General features: G+C 36.5%; 1 protein-coding gene and 1 long non-coding RNA gene across 2 annotated transcripts; both read left to right on the top strand.

Annotated features, from left to right (window-relative positions):
* The first annotated feature begins 1,046 nt into the window (after positions 1-1,046).
* On the top strand, positions 1,047-2,627 carry LOC113333512. The gene is made up of 2 exons (XR_003352096.1): positions 1,047-1,294; positions 2,267-2,627. It is a non-coding gene; the product is annotated as an uncharacterized LOC113333512 (long non-coding RNA).
* Positions 2,628-6,038: 3,411 nt separating this feature from the next.
* LOC113333680 (ABC transporter C family member 5-like) lies at positions 6,039-13,001 on the top strand. Its single transcript, XM_026580104.1, has 11 exons — positions 6,039-8,087; positions 8,333-8,653; positions 8,757-8,843; positions 9,024-9,716; positions 9,814-9,978; positions 10,434-10,728; positions 10,835-11,049; positions 11,209-11,514; positions 11,612-11,675; positions 11,795-12,034; positions 12,445-13,001. Exons 1-11 carry the CDS (start codon positions 6,039-6,041, stop codon positions 12,555-12,557), a joined length of 4,548 nt encoding a protein of 1,515 aa, XP_026435889.1. The 3' UTR covers positions 12,558-13,001.
* The last annotated feature ends 5,571 nt before the right edge of the window (positions 13,002-18,572 follow it).

An 18,572-nucleotide genomic window follows, 5' to 3' on the forward strand; every position in this document is an offset into this window, starting at 1 on the left:
ATTATTAGATGTGTAAAAGATATTCAATGTTTTTTTGGAAAAAGAAAATATCCCAACAGTAAATGCAGTATCTTAAATTTTAAATGCAGTATCTTAACGTATCGTCGGAAATCTCTTATTATGGAAATTATACAAATTTTAAGATATTATGTTAAAAGAAAAACTATTTTTGTATAGAAGTTATGGGTTCGGCGATTCACTATATAAAGCACTCGAACAACAACCAAATTTCACTGTTTCCACGTTTTCTTTTTATTTCTAGAGTTTTACTTTTTTCTTTCTTTTGCTCTTGCAATGCAGGGTTTGTCAGTTTAAAGTCTTATATATTTTTGTGATTTGTTTTGCATGTACCATCGGAAGTGTAACAGCTGCAGCAATGGGAGCTCGTGAATGCTAATATCAGAGGTAATGGAACTAATCATGATGTTTTTGTTTATGTTTAGACGTGGGTTTTCTTTGAATTTTAACCCTCCTATTTTACTTTTGTTGTAGATTGGTTTACGATCTACGAAATCAAAAAAAAAAATGTAGGATGACGAATCCAAGGTCGTGATATTTATTCTCCCAGTGGAATGACGACTTAGGTAAATATATTTGTTATCGGGAGGTTTTCTTTTTTCAAGTGTCTTAGCATGGTTTTGCGCTTTTTCCTAAGAACACACCCGCGATCTCTTCTCTTTCCTTCAAATTTCCTTTAACTGTATAGGTCCCATGTTAAGTGTTGTCTTGATTTAGGGTACGCTGAATAATTGGAAGAGGACGTGGGTGAGTTTTCGCGAACGGCTCGAGTCAAGTGGTCCACAGCACAGCCATGGATATGAGCCGATTCAAACAAAATGAATCCTTCAAATACCGTGAGAGAAGAAGGTAACGGCTATCAACACACTTTTTATTTTCATTACTATTTTTTTTTTTTGCTCTGTTTTGTGTTGCAAGATAGTTGGATTGCATGACACATTGTATATTAGCTTAGTGTGCTAAAAGAAACAACCAAACTTGGGTCTTGCCGCCAGTACTGAACCTGTGAAGAAGGTAAGAAAAAAATATCATGTTTGTAGTTGGTATTACTTTTGTAATTTATCTCATCGGTTTAAGATTGGTTATTTTTTGTTGTTTTTTTTAGAAAAAAAATGTTTTGTATCATCTGAAAATATAGTAAGTAGTTGTACATGCTCCCAAAAGAGTTGTGAAGGCACCCTGTAACAGCCAAGAAAAATTTAGTAAGTTTCAGCTTTTCAAAAATCAAGATCGAACCAGGCAACCTTCTATTGGCATATGGTCTTCAATACATATGGTAATTTACTCTTTCTGTATGATTAAGCAGTTGAATTGATGCTAATTGATAGTAGTACCTTTATGGTAATTGGAGACGGTGTTCTTAGCTCTTACTCCAGTAATTTCAATTATTTTTCGTGATCCATGGTATCTTTCCTTCACAGGTGGAAAGAAACCTTAAAACTGGATATAGAAACATCATGTTTTTGTAAATTGAAATTATCATTGCTGGCATTTTTGAGTAATCTTGATAATCAATCTTGCATTTTTGGTTAAAAGTGGAAAAATATTGGGGGTGATTTAATCTCTTTTTTTGGCTACATAAATATGCGCGTATTTGATTGATTTTTTGTGTTAGATCGTCTTTCATTTTTCCTTGATTCCTCAATTAATGAGCTATTAAACAAACATTCTGTCAGTTTGTTTCATGTTAGATATGTAAGTCCTTATACTTGATCCACTGATAAGATTATTTGCAAACGAATCCAGATTATTCATGATTTCAAACTTGCGGACTCACGTTAGACCTTCATTTTGGTTTTAATAATCGTACTTCGGTCATGTATGTAGTTTCTGTTAATGCTATAGGTCTTTTTAAGTTTCTCTTTGTACTACCCTCTCATAGGGTAATACTTAAGATCGATTTTGCCTTTTTTTTTTTTTTTTTTTTTTTTTTTTTTTTTTTCTCTGCTGTCAACTACTGAACTTCATTAGTGGTTGTTTTTGCCTTGGCTTTTTTTGTTTTTATGTATGGTTTAGTGGTGCAGGTGTATTGATTGTTTTACATCATAATAGTTTGCATTGGTTTGGCTGTTTTTGTGGGATAGCAATGTTGCCGGATAGTCCAATTTGTTAAACGAACACGAACACCCTTTGTATCTAAAACTGTATATTAGTTGGTGATGACGCACATGCTGTGATTGATTAATTAATTTTTTCCCTGTTATGATTATCTTATACTGTGTTGTAAACCAAATTGGTGCATTTTTAGGAGTTCTTTTAAAAGGTACTGTGACGGCGACAAAAATGGATACCAACCTATGGAAATTTATATGGTGATCCCTATCACATCATGATACTGGCGTTCTTCATGGGATAATCGAGAGACATAGGGCTGCATAGCCGGATAGCTTAGTTCCAAGGTTAACTCTACGGCTTGCATGGTTTTCCTTTTCCTAGCGAATTCACATCATGTGTTTAAATTGTGGGTTTCGGCCTTCTGGATCATACCTGCGTGGAGGTTCTCTTCCCTAAGAAGGTTGACAGTGTACGTACGTATACGTAATTAATTAATTCATTTTCACGTTTATTTGTCAACGGGTGGCTAAATATGGATGTACAAGGTTTCTTTCTTTTTTCTTCTTCTTCTTTTGGAACTAGCTCACTTGATACTTTACTTATAGAAGTGTAAGCAGAATATTTCCTTAAATCCGCACCCACCCACTCATGGCTCACCCCTAACAAATATATACATTATCCATCCGTGTCCAATACATTAAAATAACGGATATGAAAATGCAACCATGTCTAGTCCATTACCCGACGGGTAAAATATCCACAAGTGAACAGATGAACAGGATTGTTGCGGGTGGATTGGCGGAATTCAAAACATAATTACAAAATACTAATTTTTGTAGTGTGTCCAATAAACACAGACAACAAAAGATTAGTGATCATGCATATTGGGTCCATAGTATCCTTAACTTTGTCCGTCTCTCTCATTTTGATCATGGTTATTTCTATGGTTTCTAAATGTAAATACCTTGCTCACGCTATAATATTTCCCTCCGGATTGGGTGTCCTACGGATGCGTAATGTCTCACCCACGTCCGACCTTTAAAATGTCCGGTTTCAAAAATTCACCCGGACCCAATCCACCCGAGAGACGGATTGGGTTTCCACCAGCTAAAATGCGGATTGGTTTCATGAGTGTGGATGTTTTTGGTCACCCCTAATATAGATTTCCCCAACAAGAGGTTGGTTACTTGAGTTATTTCTCAATCGACATCCATTGCCGCAGCGAATTCACATCATGTGTTTGCAGACTTCACTAGGAGTTCTTCGACATCTGAACTTCCAGTCCCCTTCCTTGTTGCATATTTCTGTTTCAACTGATAATGGGCTTAGTCAAACTCAGTACTTCCCACAAATCAAATTTTAAACAAAAGATAGAGACCACCTAATTTATCAGTACAAGATAAATTTTGGTGCATCTTAGCTTGATGAAGTTTCACCTGCAGGATATGAATTAATCCTTCATTCTGATTAAGGTACAATTTTCCAAGCTGGATTCGTGACCAACAATTCCTCCAGCCATGAAGAGGCAGAAGACCGACTCTGCTAGAAGCAACACAATTGGTTGCAAGCATGGACACTCAACATTTTTTGATTGAAGGAAATATCAATGGGGTAATGGAGTTTGTCACAGGGTAAAGCAAACACAATCCAGTGGAGAAACCAGGCCATAATCTCTAAACCAGAAGCTCTCAAGATTTTTCTTTCAACCATAGGAGTAGTAATAAAATGGTACATACTTTAGCTAAGCAGACAAGGAAACAAGGACATAATACCTCATAAACGACAATGGAGACTAATGCCTAGATTTCTTTTCTATAATTTACATAATGATTTTCGGTATTTAATTTCAAATGTAAATCCATTTCAATCTTACGAGGATAACTTTCTGTTGAAAGATACCCATATTTCAAAATACTCGCTTACCATGAAATAATACTTGAAATTTTTCTAGAGGAACAAATTGGTATTATATATTACATGGATTGTAAAGTGTGTTGTCCCAAAGTAAAGGGTGAAAGTAAAAGTTACTGGCGTACTAGATGCAATTCAATCGTACTTCCCAAATCACAGTAATTTGGGAAACAGATAATTTTGGATTCTTGAAACAATTATACTTCCCAAATCACAGTAATTAAGGAAACACGTAATTTTTGATTCTTGAAACAATTAAGCCGCATATTCTTATAAATCAGATACATAAACTACAAGATAAACAATAGGAGACGGAACTGCAACAACAATCGATATAGTAATAGGGAAGTCGGCTAAACAATTGGTGAATTGTAGTATGATTACACATTCAACAACAACGAGACACTTCGATATTTACAAAAATAAAACTTCTTTCTTTGAATTGCTGATCAAACAATACAATCTAGGTATAATTGCTGATCAGACGATGCAATCTACCGAATCGATCCAACAATGAATTCTCAATACTGAAGATTATCAGAATCAGAACAAGAATGTGCCATACTTTCCGGATGACCGAGTAGAATTTTTGAAATTTGAGCAAAAAATATAAATTAATGCACGACCATAATATTTTTAATTATAATTTTTATTTCTATTGGATTACATTTTTATTAATTGTTAAAAATCTGTATAACATTTTAATAATATTTTTTGGTTTAAATGAAATTATCCAACATCTCATAAAAATAGACAGACCCGTGGATCCCAAGTGTGACAAACTAGTATAAAGAAAAATGAAAGAAAGTCAGAGCCCTTTAGAAAATACGGTACAAGGAAAAGAAAAAAAAAAAGAAAAAAAAAATGATCCAAAGTAACTCAAGATTTTGATAGTACATGATCACACACTAGAAAGAAAAAAAGAAAAAGAAAGGAAACAAAGTTAATACCATAAATATAAATATAATTTATAAAGTAAAAACTTTAGTCCAAAAACAAATGGTTTCATACTCACGGCTTTATCAGACTCCACCATGAAACCAGCTCCTACAAAGACCACTACGATACAACCCAATGGAACAAAAACCCTAATATCTTTTTTTTTTTTTTTTTTATATATATACTCGGACTCCTACCAAAGGATCTTCACTTCAATCTGAGAGACATTAATGGACATTGTGACACATGACAACAGTAATTTTATTATGTGTAAAACCCACTAAACATACATACCTTCTTTTTTTTCAGAAAGAACTCTATGTTCTCACGTCTCTAAAATCTATCTCTCTTATTTAATGAGATAGTGAGAAACCAAACAGAGGTTTTTTCTTTTGGAACTAAAAATCAAAACAGAATAGTTTTGGCAAGTACATCAATATTATCAACATGTACATTCAATACATCAAAGAAGAAGCTCAATTCTGTTAAAGAGAGAGAGAGAAACAGAACAACAACCCACATTCAGAAACTGTCAATAAATCTCACCATCATTACCAATTTGTTGATTCCTTCCTTCTAATTAATAACAAGGTGGTGCAGAAGCTGCTGCTGCTGCTGTTTGCTCAGCTGCTCTTATAGCGACCCAAATCAGAGCAGCCTCGGCAATCTGCACCGGCTCACTTTACAATTTTACCGTCTGGGGGTTCTCTGATTTCTTTTATTTTGGTTTTGGTTTCTTTTGTCTGGTTGTGGTTTGTTAAAAGAGATAAACTACGTTGGAATTAGACAGAGAGAGAGAAATTTTCTGGTAGTTTTTCTTTTTTGATTTTTGGGTAACCGTGATTTGGGTAGATGAGAAACAAAAGTCTGATTTGTATTCATGTGCAATGTGTCTGCAGATTCTTTATCTAAAAACCCATCTCTGAAACCTGTCGTCGTTTCTAAGCAATTGGTTTTTTCACATCTTACCTATATGATGAAATGCTCATAAGAACAACTTATTATTATTATTCATCACTTCTTCAAACCCGGATACTACTGACCTTTTTCATTATTCAATCAAATCTTATTCATTATTCAAAAACAAAAGAAGATTAACAGAAACAGAGACGAACATGGAATCCCTTCTTAAGGGGTTTCAAGAATTACCTATATTGGAAAAAGCATCAATTTCGATCCATTTATCGTTATTCATATTCTATCTTTTATTCATATCAGGTAAGTGGATTTTGAGTAGTATTGATAGAGGGAATTCATTCATCAAAGAAGACGGATCAAATGCCACTAGTAGACAACGGGGAGGAGATGACTATTCTGATTCAATTCACAATATTCAGATTGGTACTGCATTTAAGATTACTGTTTGCTCTTGTTTCTATGTTTTGTTTCTACAAGTATTTGCCTTAGGGTTTGATATTACTAGTTTAATTAGGGGAGGAGATGATAGAGATGACTGGTCACTTATATACTTACCCATAGCTCAAATACTAGCTTGGTTTGTGTTAAGCTTCTCCGCATTTCACTGTAAATTCAAGGGGCTAGAGAAATACCCATTGTTGGTAAGAATATGGTGGTTAGTCACTTTTGTTATCTGTTTGTGTTCACTATATGTTGATGGTAAAGGATTCTTTGTAAATGGGTCTGAGATTTTGAATGTGCATGTTGTGGATAATATTGTCGCCACACCCGCCATTGCGTTTCTATGTTTCGTTGCGATTCGAGGTGTTACTGGGATACAAGTATATAGAAATGCTGGTCTTCAAGAGCCATTGCTGCCAGAGGAAGAAGCTGGTTGTCTTAAGGTTACTCCTTATAGTGGGGCAGGAATTTTTTGTCTAGCTACACTTTCATGGTTGAACCCACTGCTATCAACTGGTGCAAAAAGTCCTCTTGAGCTCAGGGATATTCCTCTTTTAGCACCAAAAGATCGATCAAAGACATCTTTCAAGGTTTTAAACTCTAATTGGGAGAAATTGAAGGCTGAGAATCCTTCTAAACAGCCCTCTTTGGCTTGGGCTATATTGAAATCGTTCTGGAAGGAAGCTGCTTGTAACGCTGTATTTGCTGGATTGACTACTTTGGTTTCATATGTAGGCCCTTACATGGTTCGCTATTTTGTCGATTATTTAGGTGGGATTCAAACTTTTCCTAATGAGGGTTATATTTTAGCTGGAGTGTTCTTTATTTCTAAGTTAGTGGAAACATTAAGCACTAGGCAGTGGTACTTAGGGGTAGATATCTTGGGCATGCATGTAAGAGGAGCCTTAACAGCAATGGTGTATCGGAAAGGCCTCAGGCTCTCAAGCTCAGCCAGGCAGAGCCACACCAGTGGTGAGATAGTAAATTATATGGCGGTCGACGTGCAAAGAGTCGGTGATTACTCGTGGTATCTCCACGATATATGGATGCTTCCTATGCAAATTATTCTTGCTTTAGCCATTTTATACATAAATGTCGGAATTGCTGCATTGGCGACCCTAGTTGCCACTATTATCTCCATTGTGGTTACTGTTCCTCTTGCAAAAATGCAAGAAGATTATCAAGACAAGTTGATGACTGCCAAGGATGAAAGGATGAGGAAAACTTCTGAGTGTCTCAGGAATATGAGGATTCTCAAGTTGCAAGCATGGGAAGATAGGTATAGATTGATTCTGGAAGACATGCGAAATGTGGAATTCAGGTGGCTAAGGAAGGCTCTTTACTCGCAAGCTTTTATAACATTCATTTTCTGGGGTTCCCCCATTTTTGTCTCTGTTGTTACTTTTGGTACATCCATACTGTTGGGTGGTCAACTCACAGCTGGAAGTGTTCTCTCCGCACTGGCTACATTTCGAATCCTTCAAGAACCACTTAGGAATTTCCCGGATTTGGTATCAATGATGGCTCAAACAAAGGTATCTTTGGACAGAATTGCGGGTTTTCTGCAGGAGGAAGAGCTTCAAGGAGATGCTACAATTGTTCTTCCTAGAGGTGTTACGAATATGGCCATAGAAATTAAAGATGGTGAATTTTGCTGGGATCCTTCCTGCACTAGGCCGACATTATCAGGTATACAAATGAGAGTGGAGAGTGGGATGCGTGTTGCTGTTTGCGGCATGGTTGGTGCTGGTAAATCGAGCTTCCTCTCTTGCATCCTCGGAGAGATACCCAAAGTCTCTGGAGAAGTATGTGTTGTTTATATCAAGCTAGTAACCACATTTCTTTGTTTCATCTTACCTGTCAAAAAAGAACTAAGCTAATAATCACATATCTTTATATTTAAAATTTGTTTTTTCTTACCTCTGAAAATTGAGAAAATCAGAAAAGAGCTGATGTAAAAATACAAAAGAGAGACTGTTTGTTACCGTCTCCCTGTAAAGTTGGTGACTTATTTTTTGACATTTTCTTGGTATTACTGGTGCTCTTTTAGGTTAGAGTATGTGGGTCTGCAGCTTATGTTTCTCAGTCAGCTTGGATACAATCTGGCAACATAGAGGACAACATTCTGTTTGGGAGCCCAATGAATAAGGCAAAGTATAAGAATGTTCTCCATGCTTGCTCTCTGAAAAAGGATTTGGAACTTTTCTCACATGGAGACCAGACCATAATTGGTGACAGAGGCATAAACCTTAGTGGTGGCCAAAAACAAAGAGTGCAGCTCGCCAGGGCTCTCTATCAGGATGCGGACATTTATTTGCTTGATGATCCCTTCAGTGCTGTAGATGCACACACTGGATCAGAATTATTTAAGGTAAAAAGTACTTCAATTGATTCCTTGAATCTGTAGTTCTGAACTTGGAGAATGGTTTACATAACTTGGCATTTCTGGTTAAACTTTTAAAACTGAACTGCAGGAGTATATTATGACAGCACTAGCCACAAAAACAGTGGTCTTTGTTACCCATCAGGTTGAGTTTCTACCAGCTGCTGATCTGATACTGGTACAGTCTCCTTAAGTTTTTGCATTTCTGCTGTTTACTGCACTATTTGAGGCTAAACTTTTGACTGCAAAGAAAATGAAAAACTAGTGAAAATAAATATAACGATCTTTATGAATGACAATTAAAATTATTTTGCATCTTTAAGATAATGTCTTGTGATAAATTCATCCCCTTTTACAGGTTCTGAGGGACGGCCAGATCATACAAGCTGGAAAATATGATGATCTTTTGCAAGCTGGTACAGATTTCAATGCATTGGTTTGTGCCCACCATGAAGCAATTGGCTCTATGGACATTCCCATGCAAACTTCAGATGATTCAGATGAAAATGTTTCTCAAGTGGGCTCTGTAGTCTTCAGTAAAAAATGTGACTCAACAGCGAGTAATCTAGATAGTTTGGGAGAAGTCCGAGAGAAAGAATCAGTTGCAGATCGAAAAGCAATGAAGGAAAAAAAGAAAGCAAAACGGTCGAGGAAAAAACAACTTGTTCAAGAAGAGGAACGGGAGAGAGGAAAGGTCAGCATGAAGGTCTACTTGTCGTATATGGCTGCAGCATATAAAGGATTGCTGGTTCCACTGATTATCCTTGCGCAAGTATCATTTCAAGTCCTCCAAATAGCAAGCAACTGGTGGATGGCTTGGGCAAATCCACAAACCAAAGGAGACCATCCTAAGACGAGTAATATGACCCTTCTTCTTGTTTATATGGCCCTTGCATTCGGGAGCTCATGGTTTGTTTTCATTAGGGCTGTTCTGGTAGCTACATTTGGTCTAGCAGCGGCACAGAAGTTGTTCATAAAGATGCTTAGATGTGTCTTTAGGGCGCCAATGTCTTTTTTCGACTCTACTCCAGCTGGAAGAATATTGAACCGAGTGAGTTTTGTGTTGTAAATGTATTGTTCCTCATGAAATTCCGTCATGTTGCCTCAATTTACATTCTCTATCTGCATGGTTATTTATGAAATACCAGGTTTCTGTGGATCAAAGTGTTGTGGATCTTGATATTCCTTTCAGACTGGGTGGATTTGCATCTACGACAATACAACTTCTCGGTATAGTTGGTGTAATGACAACAGTTACATGGCAAGTCTTACTTCTTGTCATCCCAATGGCCATCGCTTGCTTGTGGATGCAGGTAACGAAAATTTTCAAGACCTTTGTATAATTAATCTTCCTTAGATACTTCAGAAGAAATCATTCTGTGTTCAGAAATATCAAGCTTGTTTATTTTTATTAATCTTCTGTAGTTTTAATTTGTGAATAGTGTATAGAACGGATTAGGTCCAGGCTAGATCTACATTGGGTCTGGCCGGATTTATGGTGCGGTCCAATGTGGTGTATTTATATATGTCGCAAACTCAAGTTTATATTGCAAACATATCGTACATCCATTTTTTCTGTATCTCGTGTAGATGATACAGCTTCCTGTGTAGCAATCATGTTTCGGTTTGGTTGTCGATTTCATGCATCCTTATTCGCTGTCGTAGTACTATTTTGTTTGTTGTGCCAGTTAATGTAAAGTTATGTTTCTAGTCTTGCTTCAAAGGTTGGAGTATGTATTCCTATAAATCTTGTTTATGTAAAATACAGAAATACTACATGGCCTCGTCAAGGGAACTTGTTCGCATTGTTAGCATCCAGAAATCTCCTATTATCCATCTCTTTGGGGAATCAATCGCCGGAGCTGCTACAATTAGAGGGTTTGGTCAAGAAAAACGATTTATGAAGAGGAACCTATACCTTCTCGATTGCTTCGCCCGTCCATTCTTTTGCAGCATTGCAGCCATTGAATGGCTCTGCTTGCGCATGGAATTACTTTCGACATTTGTGTTTGCATTCTGCATGACTTTGCTTGTGAGTTTCCCGCATGGAAGTATTGATCCAAGTATGTAGTGCTTTCTTACCTTATCTTACTATATGTGACAGTGACACATCTTTTTGTATATTCGACTGGTTTCACAAACTTTTTTGTTTGCTGTTGTTCTGTACAGGTATGGCAGGTCTTGCCGTGACTTATGGTCTTAATTTGAACGCTCGGTTGTCAAGATGGATTCTTAGCTTTTGTAAGCTTGAAAACAAAATCATTTCCATTGAGCGTATTAATCAGTACTGTCAAATTACAAGTGAAGCTCCATCGATAATTGAGAACTCTCGCCCTTCACCCTTATGGCCAGAGAATGGAACCATCGAGCTTATTGATTTAAAGGTTTGAAGTCAGTTTCTCGTTAGTCAAGAGTTTGTTGTTATTATTTCGTTCTACCAAGAAGTTGAGATAATCTTTCCTCAAAATCTACATCCGAAAAACTGTTTTACTTGTATATGTGTACTGCTTTTATCTTATCCAACTCTTCTTTAACCTTGGCAGGTTCGCTACAAGGAGAACCTTCCGGTGGTCCTTCATGGAGTAACTTGCACATTTCCTGGTGCAAGGAAAATCGGTATTGTTGGGCGCACAGGAAGTGGGAAATCAACTCTGATCCAGGCTCTGTTCCGTTTGATTGAACCAGCAGTTGGCAGGATTATCATAGATAACATTGATATTTCAACGATAGGTCTTCACGATTTACGTAGCCGTTTAAGTATCATCCCTCAAGATCCAACTTTGTTTGAAGGGACCATTAGAGGCAATCTTGATCCCCTTGAAGAGCACTCAGATCAAGAGGTTTGGCAGGTAAATTAAAATCCCGACCTTTTCTCCGTAGTGATAATCTGTCTACAATTCCAGGCTTTTAAAATCCTCTTTTACAACGTTTGCAAATTTCCTTTAGGCACTCGATAAATCTCAGCTTGGAGAGGTTATCCGCCAAAAAGAGCAAAAGCTTGACACCCCTGGTAAAGTTTTATGGTTTTCGTTAAATGAAATGTGCAAGATTCGTATAGTCGTAAGATACCAAGACATGTATCCGACTTTGTAGGTATCTAATCAGTTGAGTTCTATGTATAATTGGCAGTGCTGGAAAATGGAGATAATTGGAGTGTTGGACAACGACAACTTGTTTCTTTGGGTAGAGCTTTGTTAAAACAAGCAAGGATATTAGTATTAGATGAGGCGACAGCCTCAGTTGATACAAGCACAGATAATCTTATCCAGAAAATTATCAGAACAGAGTTTAAAGACTGCACTGTTTGCACTATTGCTCATCGTATTCCAACCGTTATTGATAGTGATCTGGTTCTGGTCCTCAGTGATGGTGAGTACATCAGTACCCTGAATTTGCATTTAAACTTGGATGCTTTGAGTAATGGTGATAAAACTCAGGATAGGAGCTTGGACGAGGTAAAGGGTTCAATCCTGATATGCGAACCTGCCTTTGTTGGGCGATCCTAGTCATCCGGTAGTTAACATGGTTCATACTTCATACTTCACAGCGTTGGGTTTTATATGTAGAGCACTTTGACTTGTTGGGATGATTTTAGAAATTATCCACAGAATCAAAACTTCGATCATTTCCATTTACACCAGTATAACCGAGTAGCTGCTGTGTAACTAGACCGTGTAGCTTACAATGGGATCCTTCTTAAACTTTTATTTGATTCATTCCTTCATTAATCGTGTCTTTTGGCAGAGTTCAACTGAGTTAGTTATGTGTTTCTGATGTAGGTCGAGTTGCAGAGTTTGATACTCCTGCGCGATTATTGGAGAACAAATCATCCATGTTTTTGAAGCTGGTCTCAGAGTATACTTCAAGGTCAAGTGGCATGCCAGATTTTTGAATTCTAATGGCATGATTATTGACCACCAGGCTGAAAGCATCAGAAGAAGGGTGAACAAACAACTCCGAGCAGATTATGGGAACGGGATTGCTCCCACTATCTGCTGCAGCATTCAGCAGTTCATGACAAGTTATGAAGCGGAAAAAGGTGTAAGTTTGTCATTAACTAACCAATAGAGGAAAATGAGTGTTGTGCCAAAACATGGTTATGGGGGTTTTGGGAAGTAAAACTGGTTAGATACTAATGAAACGGTTGGTGGGAGTGGGCTAAGAGGGTAGCAGTAGGCTTAACCAATCTAGGGTTTTGTTGTGGTAGAAATTGAATGATAATAATGTTTACAGGCAAAAGAAATGAGCGGCTGATTTCTGTTCAAATTGGTGAATAAAGCAGTTTTGACATTAAATAGATACAGAGGAATAGAGACGTTCTTCCTTTGCTTTTCTATTTTTAGATGATAAATCATTACAGCCGTTTCCATTGTGACCACACTGCTAGTAACTGGCAAATTTCTTTTCATAAATGAGTGCAAACTCTGCAAATCCAGGTTCCAGACCCACATTTCCTTTTGACCTTAAAAAAATGCTATATCCACATGACTAGGCATTTCAATTCATTAGGATAATATTCACCACCACGATTAAAACGTAAAATGTTAATTTTATGTAATTATGTCTCTCCTTATGCAGGCATAGTACAAAAGTGACATAGCATACGTTTCTACCTTCAGTCATATGATTTTTAAGATCACCAACATCACTATCTACTAATTCATGCAAGGCAGAATTTCTTATCACATATTAAAAAGATATACTTATTTTTTTGCTTGCATAAAGATTTTACATCTAGAAATATTATCAAAATTTCAATCAGAAATCGACCCTAATAAACTGCTCAGCAATAGTCAGGCAGTGGAAAGGGTGAATCATAAAAGTTTGGGTAGAGCCAGATCTATGCATTGGCTAGGCAAGCGTCGTGTAGTAAGAGGGGTAGTTATGAGCCTTTTTCATGTTTTAAAAAGAGCCATAATTTACGTGTCCTAATTTACCAAACCATAAATCAACAAAGTCAACAATATAAACATAACCATTATTTATTAGATTAAGCTTAAACATCCCATTGCAAGAGTATCCTTGTCCAACAAACATACCGGACAATACATACTTATCAGACTCGTAGATTATGTTGAATCCATTAAGGTCTTCAGAAATAAGGATTTTCACAATGTCAGGGACATGTAAAACATTAGCAAGAGTAACAGTCTTTCCCTAAGTAATCACGAGTTCAACAGTGCCTTTTCCAATTACTTTGCTGCGTAGGTTATTTCAACTTCATTTCCTTCTCCAATAACCGGTTCGTATGTCTTGTAAAGATTTCTATCCTTATAGAGATATGAACGGTTGAACCATTGTCGTACCATCATCCACAATTATTATCAGCAACAATATTGGTGGTTTGCACTATAATCACAAGTTTTTCATCGAACATATTCACCTCATTTTTATTTTGTTTCTTTCGTTGACGATAGTCACGGGTATAATGGCCGAGTTTTCTTACAGAAGTAGCACATTATCCTTCTTCTTGATTTTTCTTCTTAAACCGAGTATCATTCTTAGGTTTCAAAGAATTACGTGTTTTAGATTCTTCCACACTATTAACCTTAGAAAGATTTTCAATTTGATGATTATCCTTAATTTCTCGTTTACCATAGTCCTCTTCAATACGAAGATGATGATGTAAATCTTCTAAGTCATAGTCGGTGTCAAGATGCTTAAGTTTGTTATTGTAATCATTCCAAGAATGTGGAAGACGAGAAATAGTAGCCCGATAACGAATGAAGATACAAAGATCAATACCAACATCATTAAGATGATTAACAATGAGTATAAGTGTAATACCCCAATTTTGTGGCACTAGATTCTAGCCGAATCCAATACCCCAAAAACCGAGATGCTACTTCAATATTAGAGCCGAAATCCGACTACTAAGCCCAAACTCATTAAGTAATTTATTTGGGCTAAAAATTTAATTTAATATTTTTATTTGAGAACTAAATTTTTTTGTGTTTCTGGTGACTTTAATTTTTCTTCGTGTTAACATTTCGGGAATCTACCATCCCGATAATAACTCGTATCACGTTAATTAGTTGCAACAACAATATCGATGTATACGCCCAATCAATATTTGCATGGGAATCACAGACATAAAAATACCGATCACGATTCCTTGTTAATATATGATAAAACTGAAGTAGTACAGTTTCATGCACATCAATCATTAATCGATGTGAGACCATCACAATTATGTTTCTTAATATTTTGAGATCATATAAAAATCTAATGAACCAAATCAATTAAATAGACTCACTTTCCCAATCACATAAATGATCGAATTTTTGATAGTGGTAAAAGGTTGTCGTTCACTCGGACTTGATGAGATTGATTTTAAGAATTAATAAACTAAAATAAAAGAAAAATATATGTACAAAAAATTGTCACAGGATGAAGAGAGTTACCGGGACTAAGATTTCGTCGAATTCATAACATAAGTTTCAATTTATTTATTCTCAACAATGAAAGGTCAATAAATAAAATTAACATGGACTCTGATTTTGTCAAGGTAGATTCTCAAAAGATTAGTTGTAAATCCCAAACATGATGTATCAAAACATTTAAGCTAAGCATACATCATCAAATTAAATGACAACCAATTAATTCAAATCATATTTCAATTAAAATTAATGCAAAAGTCTTAAAAGAATTAAATAATTTTACCCAAGTATGAAATCGTCTTCCTCCGTCGTCCCAGTGTTGGGGTCTAGCTCCACATGGTGAAAACACATTCAAAAAGATAATTCATTGCTCAAAAAGGTGTTTTTATTGAAGAATTATAATCGAACATGGATTTGTAACGTTTTATGGCTGTTACAGAACCTACAGTTACAATTGAGCTGTTACAGAGAAGAGACGACAGTCTATTAAAAACAGTGATCTATTCTTCGTCTTCTTCTTCTCCTAAAAGTGCAGCAATGACGTCTACAACTTTCCTTTCTCCGTCCTAAACTCTCTGTCGTGTCCCCCTAACACTCCATGCACTTCTAAGACATCCCGACACCTTATTTATACTCGACAGCTCCAATCAAACTCCATAATAATTACAAAATATTTTATTTTATTTCCATGCAGGTTACAAGAATATCTTCCCTGATTTAGCTACTCATGCGATATACTCCATCTTAAATCTCTCCAACTTACTTCTGCACATCCCTTGATCGAGTTAAACACAAGACAGACACCGGAAACCCCACATAAAACTCGGGAAGGAGTTAACAGAACTCGTGTAAAGATCAACACCTGTTTCCTCTCCTCGTTCTTTCCTTTCCTTCTTTACGGATTCAATGTCTCAAACACGAAATAGACTGCATCAACTGATCAATAACACACGCCAGAACTACAAAACTAACTCGGAAAATCCCGAGAATATTTCATGTACGCATGTATACCCTGTTTCTTCCACGTGACTCCGTTTCAATCGAATCCAAAGATATTAATAACCCTGTTTTGGTAAAAACAAGCCATAGTCAATCCATCTGCGCAACAAAATCTCCAAGAATGTAGCCCAATATTAATCCAGGTAAATACGCTGTAAACCAATTTTGAAGAAATATTTTCCCGCCAAAAATGTTACTTCACGAGGATGAAGATGGACAACCCTTAATCGAATCCGATGTGTGAATAGAAATGGGTGTCGAATAGTAAAGAAGGTGACCCATATCAAATAAGTTGCCCCTTAGTAATTGAGTTCCCCTTATCCAAAACTGGGGTCTGTTTAGCAAATTTCCTCTGGGATGCCTTTAACAGCTTTTCGAGCCGAATTTTCCAAAAATGTTTATTTCCCAAAAATACCTACAAACACACAAAACACCATAATAAGTATAAAATTGAGTACCAACAATACAGAAAATTAAGGACAATTTAGACACAAAATTGTGTCTATCAAATACTCCCAAACTTATTATTTGCTAGTCCTCGAGCAAATCTAATCTAGAAAATAAAATCCTATCTCACTAGGTGACCCTAGTGACCGAGTTATAAACTCGGGAGGGTTTACCAGAGGTGTACCCACAAAACCTTTACTACAGACCCTAGCTATCTACGCGGAACCTTGGAAGGCACTAAAGAATCTCCTTGGTTGGCATACTCTCATTGACTACAGGAGGAAGTACCCTTATGCGAAATTTCAATTACTGTACACGAGTTTGCTCTCAAGCATACTAAAATTCGTATATAAGTGACATAGCTCTACTCAGATAGTTTCTGGACATCATAATCGGAGTCAACCAATCACATGGAAAGATTAAGAAGATGGATGTAGAGAAAAAATAACGTAGATGGTTTTAAGGTGAACAGTGTTTCCCATATCCGTCTGAAGGCCTCTTCCAAGATGAACCTATCCTAATGGACTGAGATACCGTCTGACTAATATCAACACAGCTGGCATATACAAGGGACCAGCGGGTGATAATCCTAACTCTAGGTCAACACAACTGGCATATACAAGGGCACCAGTGGTCGACTTTATTGAATTTATTCCGGTTGTTCTGATGGTCTGGTCTCAATTCTTTTTTTTCTTTTTTTTTTTGGTATCTCAATCACTCTATTTCACCGTAGCAATGGTAACAACTTGAATCGTGTGCCCCACCAAATCACTTATAAGAAAAGAAAAATAAAAAACAGAAGGTGAAAAGGATTCAACGAGATATGGCGAAACTACCATGTTTTTTTCTAACACATGAGCTCTGTGTTTTTATGAACAGACTCTATTTAGATGATTCCATCCACTTAGATTGGTTAGTGTCATCCTTAATAAACATAAATTTCTAGGCTTTGGAGTTTATTTATTGCAACTAAAAAATTTCTCCCATACCCCCAAACTTAAATCTAACATTATCCTCAATGTTCTAATGATAAAATTAAAAGCATGAACAAGGAGAAACTATTACAGCTTGAAGCAAAAGAGTTAAGGAATGATATTACCGTGTTGCATGAGCATGGATTACCTCCCAAGAAGTGCTAAGTTTAAAGTCTTCAGCCAGACATCGGAAGGAATTAGTCACCTCATAGCATCATATAGAAGTAACTTGAACAACTGCGGGTCATCTGAATCAAAAAGTGTTACCCAAAGGAAAAGGAAATTACAGCACACCATGAAGATACCGAACATACCCTTATCTAATTTTTTAATTAAGACAACTATATCTAGTTGTGGTTCAGGTTCAGGTTCTATAAAAGGGTCTAGATAAAATGTTTTCAAAGGCCGAATTTCCTCAAAGGTAAGATCTTGGAAATACTTAACTAGGGACTCAGAAGCACATAACAACAACCTGAATAATTGGGGATCCTCTAAGTCAATCAGATTTGACTCACATTGTTGACCACAGTAATGGTCATTCTTAAGCAAATGTGTCGACCCTAATCTCCTAAAATAATTAGGTTTAGTCTCAAAACTTAATAATTGACACATCTGAAACTTATACGTTCCCACAATTGGTTGAAAAATATTTGGTAGGAAAACAAAGTCAAACTGGGTATTATCGCCTGGGTAAACCACATCAACCAGAGGATGGGTTTATAACAACTGAACTTCTTCCTGGACATTATCAGGTTCGGAGAGCTAGCATGAAGGTAATCTGGCACAATAGTTGAGACACATATATCAAGTCCCAAGTGAGGGACCTTTCTAAGAGTTAAAGCGTATGGACAATGATAATCACCCCCAAACTTAGAGTTTTCAGTGTCTCTAGAAAGACTAGTCACAACTTTCCTAATTTCTATGTCATCAGATTCCTGGAAATGGTCAATTGATTCTTCTAAGTCAGGTTCATCCTCACTCATCTCTACGAGTTCTTTGTCTAAGACTATTGTTTCTAAATCGCTAGACTCAAAATAAACTCGTTCCTTTAAATCTTCGTTGGCTTCGTGAAAAGGAAATACTACATCGTCTAAAACGGGGATATTT

Source organism: Papaver somniferum, unplaced genomic scaffold (genome assembly GCF_003573695.1).
Source record: "Papaver somniferum cultivar HN1 unplaced genomic scaffold, ASM357369v1 unplaced-scaffold_133, whole genome shotgun sequence".
NCBI lineage: Eukaryota > Viridiplantae > Streptophyta > Magnoliopsida > Ranunculales > Papaveraceae > Papaver > Papaver somniferum.